This window comes from Myodes glareolus, chromosome 4, assembly GCF_982192425.1.
Source record: "Myodes glareolus chromosome 4, mMyoGla1.1, whole genome shotgun sequence".
Taxonomy (NCBI): Eukaryota; Metazoa; Chordata; class Mammalia; order Rodentia; family Cricetidae; genus Myodes; species Myodes glareolus.
The window spans coordinates 13,085,204-13,098,887 of record NC_142029.1 but is presented as its reverse complement, the minus strand read 5'-3'; the positions used below and the strand labels follow the sequence as shown (position 1 = coordinate 13,098,887).

At 41.3% G+C, this 13,684-nt stretch overlaps 1 protein-coding gene and 1 long non-coding RNA gene across 17 annotated transcripts in view; one reads left to right on the top strand and one right to left on the bottom strand.

Annotated features, from left to right (window-relative positions):
- The window catches only part of Lrrfip2 (LRR binding FLII interacting protein 2), a 107,093-nt gene that overhangs the window by 31,205 nt on the left and 62,204 nt on the right, over positions 1-13,684 (top strand). For 9 of the 16 annotated variants that reach the window (XM_085688931.2, XM_085688928.2, XM_085688926.2 and 6 more), the window contains exon 4: positions 9,723-9,809. In XM_085688931.2, the coding sequence (XP_085545057.1) occupies positions 9,723-9,809 (87 nt within the window). Of the gene's footprint in view, positions 1-9,722; positions 9,810-11,182; positions 11,234-13,684 lie in introns of all 16 variants that reach the window. The other 7 variants (XM_087905193.1, XM_087905194.1, XM_087905201.1 and 4 more) reach the window with 1 other exon arrangement.
- On the bottom strand, positions 1,018-2,558 carry LOC146894512 (uncharacterized). Its single transcript, XR_015001671.2, has 2 exons — positions 2,348-2,558; positions 1,018-1,707 (listed from the first exon to the last, which is right to left on the bottom strand). It is a non-coding gene; the product is annotated as an uncharacterized LOC146894512 (long non-coding RNA).

Genomic DNA, 13,684 nt, shown 5'->3' with positions numbered 1-13,684 from the left:
GATCCTCTGGCCTCAGCCTCCAGACTAGCTGGGACTACAGTAGTATCCCACTGTCCCACTGTGCCAGGTGCAAGTTTGGGTTTTGATTGTGAGGAGATTATTTTGATAATATTGTTTAATTTTAGGCAAGGTTATCCCTTAACAGACTACTGCAGTTTGAGTTGGATTCTGATCTATTTTCATAAGCTTATTTCTCAGGCTGGGTTCCTGGGCCCTGATGTTTAAAGGTTTAATTAGGGTTTATTTAGTAATTGGTCTAAGAAATGCTATATATTCTGTGCCCTTCTGAAATTTCTAATGTTTGTTGTTATTAAATATTCTGACTTAAAAAGTTCAACCCAATATTTCCTAAACCTCCTAGGTCATAAATTCTCCTTCCTCCTATTTATACATTAAACTTTGTGAACTGGAATTTTGTATATTGTAGTATTTATTTGACTTAAGCTCTCTCTGTCTCTTTCTTGCTGTTTGTCTCTCTCTTTCTTTTTGTGTGTGTGTGTACTTGTGTGTGTGTGTGTACTTGTGTGTGTGTGTACTTGTGTGTGTGTGTACTTGTGTGTGTGTGTGTACTTGTGTGTGTGTGTACTTGTGTGTGTGTGTGTACTTGTGTGTGTCTTTGAGTCAGGCTCTCATGTAGCCCAGGCTGGCTTCCAACTCACTATATAGGCAAGGATGACAGACTTTTGATCTGCCGTTGTCTCCTAAGTGCTAAGACTGCAGGTGTGTGCCTCCACACCCCATAGCTTAGGTGGCTTTTGTTGCATTTAGTTTTATCTATTCAGCAAGCGCAACTTAAGGTATCAAAACAGAGAGATGTCTCAATAGCTAAGAGTGCTGAAGACTCTTGCAGAGGATCAGGGTTTGATTCTCGGCATCCACATGGCAGCTCCTAATGGTAACTCCAATCTTAGGGGATCTCACACCTTCTTCTGGTCTCTGTGGTCCCTGCATGTGCATGGTGCACAGACACACATACAGGCAAAACATCCATACAACTTAAAAGAAAGGTAAAGCAGGTTATGGTGGTGCACACCTTTAATCCCAGCACTCAGCAGCCAGAGACAGGGGGATTTCTGTGACTTCGAGGCCAGCCTGGTCTACAGAACAAGGACAGCAAGTAGGTGCTACACAGAGAAACCCTGTCTCCAAAAACCCCACCACTACCACATACAAACAAACACAACATACACAACAAAATAAAACAAAATAATATAATTCAGTGACCAACACATGCACCATTTTAGGATATCGCATGCTTTTAAATTAAGTCTGTCTACTGTACAATCATCCCCTTATATCTAATTGCAAAACATTTCATCAGCCTCCTGAGAACTCCCTTCGTAATTAACAGTTACTTCCTATCTCTTTCCTCCCTGGCAACCAGTAGTCTAGTTTCTGTCTGTATAGTTTTGCTTATTCTTGGTGTTTTATAAATAAAATCACACATGTCACTTTTCATGTCTGACTTCTTCCACTTAGCAAAGTGTGCTCAAGGTTGATCCGTGCTGCAGTCTGTGTCGCTCCTGTGTTGTGTTCAAGGCTGAGTAGTGTTCCATCAGTGGACACCACACTCCTTTATCCGCTCACCCGCTGCTGGCGTGTCACTCTTGTGCTGTGTTCAAGGCTGAGTAGTGTTCCATCAGTGGACACCCACACTCCTTTATCCGCTCACCCGCTGCTGGAGTGCTGCTTGTCTCTCCTTTTCAACTGTTATGAGCAAAGCTGTTGTGAACATTTGTGGAGACATATGTCTTCATCTCCCTTAGGAACACATCTAGGGTAGATGCTGAGTTTCTGATAACTCTGATTTAAAATCTGGAGAAACCGCCACACTCTTCTAAAGCAGTATATTCCCCTGTGCACCTCTACCATTGCTGAGGGCATTCTGGTCTCTCCACATTCTTGACAGCTCTAGTTATTTGGTTTAAAAACCATCTGTCTTATTATACTGTTCTAGTAGCTGTGCAGTGTGACTCAGTGGAGATCAGGTCTTTTACCTCTTTTTTCCCCTTTCTCATTAAACTTTTTTTTTCTTTTTAAACAAATTTTAAAATTTGTGATACATTTTTGGTCAAGTTATTTCCAATAATAAGCACTAATTAAAAACAAACAGCAGTAATGACTTAAAGCTTCCATCTATACTCAAACAAGTGTCCACACAACATTCTTTTTTCTGAAGGTTTTTCCAGGCCTGTCTTCTATGAGATGTTCTCTTTCCACCAACTGGGTAACAAGTGTTAGGGATGTTGCTTGGCCTGGGCATAGTTGGTGACCTTCCTAGCCCCAGTACCTTTTTGGAGCAGAGTTAGAGAAGCGTCTTAACACACAGAATTGCTGGGTACCTTACCGATGGCAACTGTACCAGTTTCCTGGAACCAAGGACTACCTTCCAGCTTTGTTCAGAAATGTTGGATGAGTTGTCTTCCCTTCAGCAAGCTTGCAGGCAGTGAGCTGTGGAGCTGTGTTAGAGTCCAGTAGAGGGGCAGAGCCTGTAATGATTTGGCCTGGATGGTTCAGAATAGTCATGAGCAGTGGAGCCGTGGAGGATGGCTGCTTCCAGTCACAGCTCAACACCCCTCCCACCTTCCTCCGCTGTCACTGGCAACAGTTGCCAGAACAAACATTTTGATGGACAGCTCCCTCAGGAATAGCTTCACTCAAAGCCTCATGGTACATTTCAACACGCTTTACTATAGTTGTAACATTGCCTGGAGAAAGACAGCCACTATACTGTGTTTGAGAACAATAATTTCCCTCAGCTCACAGGGACCATACAACACCACCAGTTTTGTAAACATCTTGGAAGGGGAGGCACAAAGGCTTTCAGTTGGACAAGTTGGTGGCAGGATACAGTCTGTACTTGGTGTGGTTCCATTTGCATTGCCACCATGAGTGACATTCCATTCTGTGAACCAAGGCATGTTGGCACTTGACTTAGACCAGGAATTTGGCCCAAATGCTACAGTGTGAGGCGGTGGCTTATTTCTTAGTGTAAATACTACCTTCCTAAAAAGAGCTTTGTTCCTCTCCTGGCTAAAGGGACGGACAGTTAGTTGTTTCACACCAAGTGTATCAGCTAGAAGGTGTGCTCATGTCATGTGCCTGCCAGCTTTTTTTTTTTTTAAATTTCAAGACAGGGTTTCTCTTTGTAGCGCTGACTGTCCTGGAACTTACTCTGTAGACCAACCTGGCCTTGAACTCAGAGATGCATCTGTATCTGCTTCTTAAGTGCTGGGTTTAAACGCGTGTGCCACCATCATCCAGTGGTCTGCCAGTTTTTTGAGAGACCAGCTTTAAACTTGCCACCTGCAGCACCAACAATCAAGACAGCATAGGCAGTCTATAATAATACACCTGTCATCTTTTTTTTTTTTTTTAAATAAAAGTCTATTCTATGCTCTGGGGCATCAGTGATAGTCATTTAATACTTGCAGGTCTCCAAAGTCCACAGGAGATGTCACTGGTTGTTGACAGGGTTTCTGTCCTGCCTGGTTCCCACAATTGTTATGTCCCAAAGAAATCACACCAAGGCCTACGTTAGTTATAAACTGATTGGCCCATTAGCTCAGGCATCTTATTAACTCTTATAAATTATATTAGCCCATTATTCTAGTATATGTTGGCCACATGGCATGGTACCTTTTTCAGCGATGCAGTCACATCTTGCTTCTTCTGTGTCTGGGCTGGGACTGCTTCTTCCTTCCCAGAATTCTCCTGTTCTCATTGACCCGACTCTACTTCCTGTCTGGTTGTCCCGCCTATACTTCCTGCCTGGCTACTGGCCAATCAGCGTTTATTTAAAATATAATTGACAGAATACAGACCATTCTCCCACACCAACTGGTGTTGGCTACTCATGCTCAGCCCTCACTTTATCCGAAGATCCAGATACTTGAAGGAACCCTTTTCCATTTCAGTGCTTACTTCACAAGCTTTCAATATTTTATGTGTCTGAGTGTTTTGCTTCCACATATGTATAATACACCCCATGTGTGCCTGGTGCCCAACGAACTCAGAAGAGGATGTTAGATGACCTGGAACTAGAGTTACGGGTGGTTGTGAGCTGCCATGTGGGCGCAGCAGGAGTAACAGAGCTACTAAGCACTGGGCTCTCTCTCTAGCCCATATCTCACCAAGTTTTAAATGTTTTCTTTTCTTTTTCTTCTATCACAGTTGCAGATCAGCTGGGCAGTAGTGTTAGACTAGCCTGAGTCTACATGTTCACTACTGTTGATGTTGGTAGATGAAGTTCCTTTCTCATTTTTGATTTAGGTAGTTATCATGGCATCTGTGTTCTAGTAGCAAATCCATTGCAGAAATCTTAGAGTTTTTGTTTTGTGTTGTTTTTCAATGAGATATCTCTATGTTCCCCTGGTGCAGGACCTGAACTGCTGAGTTCAAGTGGTCCTTCTGCTTCAGCCTGCTAAGTAGCTAAGACTGATATTACAAGTTCATACCACAAGGCAGTTTCTACTTAGTCCAAGCTAGCTTGAAACTGGATGTGTAGCTCAGACTGAGTTCAAATTCACAACTCTCCTGCCTCAACCTCCTGAGTGCTGGAATTACAGGCATATATCATTACACTCACCTCCAGTATTGTTTTAATTTGCATTTTTAAATAACTAATGGTATCTAGGATGTTTTAATTTTGCCCTTTGTGTATCTTTTTCACTGACATATCTATTCAAATCCAGTTTAAAAGTGAATTATTTCCCCTTGGATTTTGCAGCTCTCATTTCCTCTAATTCCAAATGTCCATAATGAAAAATTCTGATGATAAAGAAAAAAATCTCTTGGGGCTGGAGAGATGGCTCAGTGGTTAAGAGCACTGACTCCTCTTCCAGAGGACCAGGGTTCAATTCCCAGCACCCACATGGCAGCTCACAACTGTCTGAAGATCCAGTTCCAGGGGATCTGACACCTTCATACCAATGCACATAAAATAAAAGTTAAATAAACTATAAGAAATGTTTTTTAAAAAAAAAAGAAAAAAATCTCTAATATACAAACTTATTCAGACCATAGTATCTGTGTGGATCTTCCCTGTTCCTAGAAGTCTTTCATGGTGATTGCTAAGGATGCTTAAGTCAGGAGTAAGTATTGTATAGCTTCAGAAGGGTTATGAGTTTGAGAAGACTTAGATATGTGCTTTTTTTGCCATTTTGTTTTTCTATTTGCTTCTAAATTTCATCAGAAATGTAGCTATACTCTGTCCAATGATTTTACTTCTTTTTTTTTATTTATTTATTATATATACAATATTCTGTCTGTGTGTATGCCTGCAGGCCAGAAGAGGGCACCAGACCCCATTACAGATGGTTGTGAGCCACCATGTGGTTGCTGGGAATTGAACTCAGGACCTTTGGAAGAGCAGTCAGTGCTCTTAACCACTGAGCCATCTCTCCAGCCCCATGATTTTACTTCTTGTGCCACTGTTTTTTCTACTCTGTTTCTGTCCCTGTTCAGTGGGTAGTACATTCTTCATCAGCCTTCCTGTGCCTCATTTTTCAGAACACAACAACCATCCTCACTTCCAAAAACCTGGTCCTGTGACCTGGCTGCCCAGGAAACTTCTCTACCTGAATTTCCAGGTCTTCATTTTTTTTTTATATTAGTTTTAGGAGTTGGTGTCATTTTAGACTAAAAGAATATAAATGATTCAAACTTCTGAATACTTACGATTTCACATGTTATGATCACTTCTGAATTTAGCTAAATCTTCTTTTGGTAAATATGCATGACATAGACTTTACTATGGTAACCATTTTGAGTGTGCATTTCTGCGGCATTATGTACATTTATATTTTGTAACGGTCACCGCAATCCTTTTTCAGAACCTTGTCATCTTTCAGTTCCAAAACTGTCTCCATTAAACACTAACTCTATACTCCCCTTCTCTTCAGCTCTTAGCAGTCACCCTTCCACATTATTTCTCTGTGAATCTGACCTTAGGTACCTTGCATAAGCACAAGGATAGAATATTTGTCCATCTAGGTCTGCATTGCTTAATTTAGTGTCTTTATAAGATTCACCCAATGTGGTCATATCTAAATGTCCTTCATTCCTAAAGACTAATGTCCAGTCATATGTCTGTAACATAATTTGTCAAATTCATTCATTAATGAACTTTTCGGTTGTTGTCACCTTGTGGTTTTCTGGAATATGACCCTGTAAACACTGATGTATAAAGTCTGTTTGGGTCTCTGCTTTTAAGTCTTTTGTATATTTATCTCTCAGTAGAACTAGTTGGATCAAATGGTCTTTCTGTGTTTACTTTCAACTTTAGTTTGAACTTAGTTATGTTCCATTTATTTTGTGTATATGAGATAGGTGTGTAGCAAAATAAATCTGCAGGAATTGTTCTGTGGATTGTATTCTGGGGTGAAAACACTGCTGCTTCTCCCAAGAAGCTGCTTTCTGGGCCTGGGACTGTTGACTTCACATGTGGCATGCAGTTGCAGAGCACACGCAGGCTTTGCTGGATTGGACTCAGCCTTGGCTCCTCAGGCTGCTTGTACATTATTAAAAAGGAAGAAGCAGATAAAGTAGTTTTTTTAAAACCCTGTTTTCATATGTGCAAAGTGTGGCTTAAATACTGTCTCCATGGAACTAGATGGGGTAACAAAGGGATGAATGTGTGTGTGTGTCTCTGAAGGCATGGTTTTCTCTTTGGTTGTTAAAGAAATATTGAACAGATTTCAATAATCTATAATTTAGGTTGTTAAAAAAGTCTCATTTTAGTGTAGATTTTACAGAATTGGCCAAATTTGCTAAAGAGACTACAAGTACAAAGCTAATTTACCTAGAATGAAAATTTTTACTCATTGCCATGGTTATAATTTAAAAATACTTGACAATTTTATTACTTTGTAGATTCGAATGTATTTGCTATTTACTGAAATGTAACTTAGCCTTGAAATCTTTTTCTATGAAGTACAAACTCTAGTAAGCAAGTGATGTCTGCTCATAGTCTATGGAGTAAAGAAAGTGGATGGAACTTGAGTTAGAGAATAGGTGTTTAAAAAGGTAGGGGCCAGTGTCAGACTCGGGTAGAAGACTAGTTGCTCTAGACATATCTCTGGTTGCAGTTTAGTCTATAGATTTTAATTTAGTTTGTAAGGTTTTGCTACTACAAGACCTGTTTAGCAGCTTGGGGTATTGCCAGAGTGTGTGTATGGGGAGGGGCGAACAGGGAATAGGAATCAACTGTTAGCTGTTCCCTGCTAGGCAAAACTACTTTCTTGCTAGCGTTTTTGTCTCCCAAACATGAGAGCCAGGCAGAGGTTCGTCATCTCATGCTGTGTATTCTTAGCACCTAATATAATTGCTTATGGAATAGACTCTTTTAAGCACTGACTGAATCTATTCTTATGAGATTGGCATTAAATATGACAACATGGAAAGAAGCATCTTCTGTAGCTATCCTGGGGCTAATCTGGATTAGCATATCCTGTGGCAATATGGGGCTAATCTGGATTAGCAATTCCTGTAACTATCCTGGGTCTAATCTGGATTAGCATCTCCTGTAGCTCCTGGGGCTAATCTGGATTAGCATCTCCTGTAACTATCCTGGGTCTAATATGGATTAGCATCTCTTGTAACTATCCTGGGGCTAATCTGGATTGGCATCTCCTGTAGCTATCCTGGGTCTAATCTGGATTAGCATCTCTTGTAACTATCCTGGGTCTAATCTGGATTAGCATCTCCTGTAACTATCCTGGGTCTAATCTGGATTAGCATTCTCTTGTAACTATCCTGGGGCTAGTCTGGATTAGCAATTCATGTAGCTATTGGTGGGTCTAATCTGGATTAGCATCTTCTGTAGCTATCCTGGGGCTAATCTGGATTAGCATCTCCTGTCGCTATCCTGGGGCTAATCTGGATTAGCATCTCCTGTAACTATCCTGGGGCTAATCTGGATTAGCATCTCCTGTCGCTATCCTGGGGCTAATCTGGATTGGCATATCCTGTAGCTATCCTGGGGCTAATCTGGATTAGCAATTCCTGTAGCTATCATGGGGCTAATCTGGATTAGAGTAAGAATGTGGCCAAGGATGGGAAAATCACTACAAAGCAGATTATAGTATACAGGTATACATGTGTATACCACCACACCTGGCTTATCACTTTAATACAAAGTTAGAAAGATGCATAGAGATATAAGTGTTTAGTATTTATGAAAGATGTAATGGGAGTAATCATCATATATTGTGGGAACTCTTTCCTTGGGAGATGTAAACAAATGTCTAGTTCTTTATTAGAGGGTACCAGCAATAAACCAAAGTATGACTCTACTAACGTTAATCAGGAATACTTACAGAGCATGGTCGAGTAGTTACTTATAGGAGCAAAGCAGCCATATCACCCCAAAGTTTCACCCTGTGGAGAATGACTTTGCATAGCTGCTTGTTTATATGGAGTCTCCCTGTCATTTAACCTGCAGTAGTGTATACACTAGTACCTCCTTAGATCACAAGGTCATGTGCAGTTTGGGGCAGAGTCATACTCAGTGGGCAGAGGACAGGAAGCAGAGGGGGTGTTTAAGATAAGAGGTTGAGTGTCTGATCCTCCCCCACCCCTCCTCCTGTGAGGGATTGCCCACAGTTAACAGGCCCCATTCTGAGGGTCTCTTAACAATTGCTTCCAGCTGCTCTGATGAAGGTGATGGCTGTTCTGCCCCAAGGATAGTACCAGACAACTTCCTAGAAAGTAGTCTTTTAGCTGAGCGAAAGACAATGGGCAGTACTTCCTGCCAAGCAGGTAGTCTCTGAGGAGACTTGGAAAGCTGTAGAGCCCAGGCAAAGAGGGGACGATGACTGGCCCACGAGGCGCAGGTCCCAAGTGTGAGGAGCCTTCTTCCTGCTTTTGTCTCTCCGCTCTTTCTGTTTGTGCAGCCCCTCCTCTTCTTACCCCATCAGAAATGTCTTTGTCAACTCTGTGGCCTCCTAGAAGATGGACTATAGGGCAGGCTCTCGAGGAATGGATTTCTGAGGTGGTCTAGTCCAAGCAGGAGATGGAGCTTCCCTGCTGTGGCTCCATTTACATCAAATGCCGGGATAGCTGATGATTAAAGATTAGTGGTTGCCAGGAGCTAATGGGGAGGTAAAACAGGGAGGAATTATTCATGTATGTGGACTTTCTCTTTGAGGTTCTTTGAGTTAATAGTGATAGTTGTGCAGTCTTTTGAATGTGCTAAAAGCACCAAATTACATTCTTTAATAAGATTGAACTATCACTATACCACCTGAACACACCTGCTCTCCTTTAAAAATGGTGAATTATCTCTGATGCTTAAATTATATTTCAATTTAAGAGGGAGGGGAAGGAATGAAAGAGAAGGTGAAGGCATAGAGACCCTGAAACAAGCAGAGATTGAGACACTCAGAGATAGTTTAAATATTAGCAATATTGAAAATGAAATAGCAGCCATTTCTTAAGTTTTTAGTCTGCACAATTGATAAGAACAGAAATATGGGAATAGAGCAAGTTTTGGGGAAATAAGTAGTGAGCCGTGTATTTAATATGTAACCAAGGCAAACAAGATAATGGCCCTGATTTGAAGAGAGATTTTTGAGACTAGAGAAAGAGGGGAATGTGTGAAAGTTGGATGAAGTCGGTCAAACTTGTTGATAGGTGATATTTTCTTTTTCCTTGGAAGATGTGTGCTCTTGTTCCTTATTGCCTAGTCTGGTATATAAGCTGGGGTTTGTGTTACTTTTCAGGCAGAAGCACGGCTAGCTGCAAAGCGGGCTGCCCGGGCCGAAGCAAGAGACATCCGCATGAGGGAACTGGAGCGACAGCAAAGAGAGGTAAGGAGAAGTGTGATCTTAGCCTGTGTGCGCATGCGTGTGTATGTGGTGTTTTGGGGTGAGGGATAAAAAGTCAGGTTTAATCTCACCCTCTTGAGTCTATTTCCAGGGCTCAGGAGTCCAAGCGTTGCTGTGAGGTAGTGAGAGGGATGTCCCCAGGCTGGGCACATTTTTTCTCTTCAGGGTGCTGTCTCCTCCACTTGAATGTAGGTCTAGGTCTTGTTCTCCTAGGTCAGCAACTGCATTTTCTTTTTAGATAAACCAGCTGAGAATGAACACAGAGAGGAGGGGGCATTGCAGACGATATAAAAGCTCTGGCCCCAGGGTGGCAAAACTAAAGACTCCTTCATTCTTCACTTCATAATCCCAATTCTCTGCCTTTGAAATAACCAATTTAGGAAGTCTGTTCTGGATGTTTTTATATATTTTCTTACAGTATAAATATGGTTTCTGCCCACATTGTTACCATCCTCACTGTCAACCCTTCTGTTTCCATACGCTGTGGGGAGACACCTCTATTATGGTCTTTGTGCTAAATGAGGACTGGCCTGGGAGTTTTAGAATGGAAGGTTTTGACATGACATATGTGCAGGTTCAAGTAGAAACATGACAGTGAACCCTAATCCCCCCAGAGAGCTAGCTGAGTCCCCACACTTACCATTTGAAACATACTAAATTGGTAGAACACCCCAAAACAAACCAACCAGTGCCAAAATATAGGACCAGAAAGAATTGGTTTAATCAGTACTTTGACTTGGCAGCCTGTAGTTATAATTGGTCCTATGTTCTTCTGTAGTCTACATACTTATATTATGCTTTTGTCTTCTGAAAAATGGAAAAAAGTAAAATAGGTAAATGGAATTTGAGCTAAGATAAGATACTCATTAACTTTTCTTTCTGATATCTACTTGGGTCTGAAAAGTTTCATAAATATTTCAATACTATTTATAAAGGGGAAACATCTGTGGAGGAGTAATTTATTTTGATGTTATTGGTAGATTTTCTATTGACAAGTTAATAAAAGAAGTTTATATATTTGTGCTCTACGCTGATTTAATTTTCTCCCCTTAGTTACAATTAATATTGGATGTAGTTCTTGGTTTGAAATGTAATGTTCCAATGCATTGTCTCTATACACCTAAGGTTGTACTAAATTGTAAATAGAAGAGACAGTTATTGATAGAGGTTCGATCGATGCAGAGAACCATGCGTCTTTTTGTTGGTGAACATAGTTTAGAAATCTCTTGTATTTTCAAAGTGTAGCTTTGAGTCACCTGCTATTGTTGTCCTGGGCAAGTGTATGTGATTAAGATTTTTTTGGAGAATGCAGTGCTTTGAAAATCATTCAGTTTATAAAACTTTTTTATTCATAGACTTCTCATCATTGCTCTGACCGGAAATGGGGACAGATTCAAAAGTGGCTGGTAGGCCAGGATTGCCTGTCCTGCATGCTGTGATAAACTGCTGAACTAATGCAACACTGCAGCCAAACGTTAACTAATGGTTTGCAAAGTAGGCGCTTGGTCTGTGTGGCCCTAAAGGTCGCAGAGCAGCTGTTCTCTGAACAGAAGATTGTATGGGGACTCGTAGTCCAGCCGTTTCCTTTTGTTGGGTAGTCTCACTTTCACCTCATGGAAGTCCTAGATCAAGAAAAAATGAGTAAATTAATGTTTTTAGTAGTTTAGGCCAGACTAGAAAATATTAAATGCAAACAAAAGCATATGTTGAAAATCTAATATTTCATTTCTCTGTTCAGGGGCTGTGAAGATAACATTTAAAAAAATCATTGATATGTGTGTAGCTTAAACATTGAGAGTCTTGCACTTAGGAAGCTTTTTGTTTAAGGTTTAAAATGTAGTTGGTTAACCTGAGTCTTGACTGCTAGCTAGGACTGGACATATGCAGAAGGAGGGAGTGTGTTTCAGATGGGAGTAATTGCTACTCCTCCCTCCTTCTGCCCCTGTTCTTTACTCCTTTCAAATTGATTCTTCCACTCCCTTCCTACCATACTTTTGGCTCCCTTGTTTGTGAGCCTACAGGTTATCGTGTGATATTCTTGATATAAACTATAAGTGGCTAGAAGTTTTTGTTGAAATCTATGGTGTATGACCATGCATAGATGCATGCTAGATGATACTTTTCACGTCAGATATTTCTCTTGATTGTAACTCTGTGTGTGTGTGTGTGTGTGTGTGCGCGCGCGCGTGTGTGCTTGTGTCACTCTTGTCTTGCTGGGGTGTGAGTAGGGAGTACTAGAAACACGAAGTTCAGGATTGAAGGAAGCTATGCTGGAGCTTTTTACCTTGCTTTATTATAGGGGGTGCTCTCCATTTTGTAGATGGACTCTTTAGTTTTAATTTTTTTATTTTTTTCGGTCAACTTAAAACAAATCTAGACATACCTGGGAAGAGGGAATCATAACTAAGGAATTTTATCCATCAGATTGGTCTATGGCTGTGTCTGTGAGGTATTTTCTTAATTACTAATTGATATAGAAAGGCCCTGCCCACTGTGGGTGGCACCATCGCTAGGCAGGTTGGCCTAGCTATGAAAGAGAGGTAGCTGAGCAAGCCAGAGGAGGCAACATAGTAAGCCGTGTTCTGCTTCCGTTCTTGCCTTTAGGTTCCTGCCCAGACGCCAGGACAAACCTTTCCTTCCCTAACTTGGTTTTGGTCAGGGTTTTATCACAGCAACACACAGCATACTAGGACAAGAGCCGAAGGAGAGGTGTAGTGATGTAAGCGCCTGTTTCATCATTGGCAGAGTCAGAACTGGGAGGGAGGAAGGAGTGCCACAGCTGCTGACAAAGATGAAGCAATCAAGGGGAGGGCTGGAATCTTCCTGGGCTTCCATACAGTCCTGTGCAGCCAGCTTTCCCTGTTTCTCGTGGTTCTGATTTAAAGTTGTGTGCCTCAATCAGCAGCATGTTGGTGTGTGGCTGAAAGAGTAAATGCTGTTTCTAGTGCTTTCTAATCTGAAACTGAAGGAGCAACTCCAGCCTCAGCTTCATAATAATATCTGTAGACACAGAAGATGGCTAGGCATGTTCTTGGGGCTGGGATTTTCTTTGACTGAAACCACTGAGTCTTACTTTAAGTGAACTTTTAAAAAGAGTGTGTTTTATTTTCATTAACCAAATTGAATATAACAAGATAATTTTCCAGGAAGTTTTGAAGTTTTTATACTTTATTAATTCTTATGAGAAACTAAGTCATCCCAGTTAATATCATTGCAGAATCTTTGCTCCTTTTGTGTCTTACCATTACCAACATTAGCCTTTTATTCATGACTTAAAATTTTGAGAATACTGGGGCCTCATTTAGAGCAGGTGGACACTCTGCCTTTGAGCTTTATCTCCAACCTATTGTTCTTTAAAAAAATATGATGATGGGATGCCCCGGGCGGCCTGCGAGCCAGGCAGAGGCTGCCGCCAAAGCAGTGCAGGGAGATCCCTCCTCAACCCTTCTGTGCGGTAACTTTCTGTCCTGAAGGTGAGGGACCAGATAAGACTCTCTCTATGGACTCCAGAACCTAGCATGGTGGTGCCTGCCTATAATCTTGGCCTTGGGAGGCAGAGGCAGGAGGAGTGCTATGATTTTGAGGCTGAATGAGACCTGCCCCCCCTCAAAAAAAAAAACCAACCAACCAAACAAACAAACAAACAAACGACAAACCAGAATTCTGGAGTTGTAACCAAAGTTTTTCCAACCGTGATTCCTTCTAATTTCGTTACATTTGCCACTTAACTGCTTTTCACAGTCAGGAGCTAATCAAAAACAGCCTTAGTGCTTTGCCTTTCTGCAGAGAGCTGTGCTACTGAGAAAAGATGCCTTTCAGCTCTTAAGGCATGATAAAAATTTGCTTTGTGTTTTCCT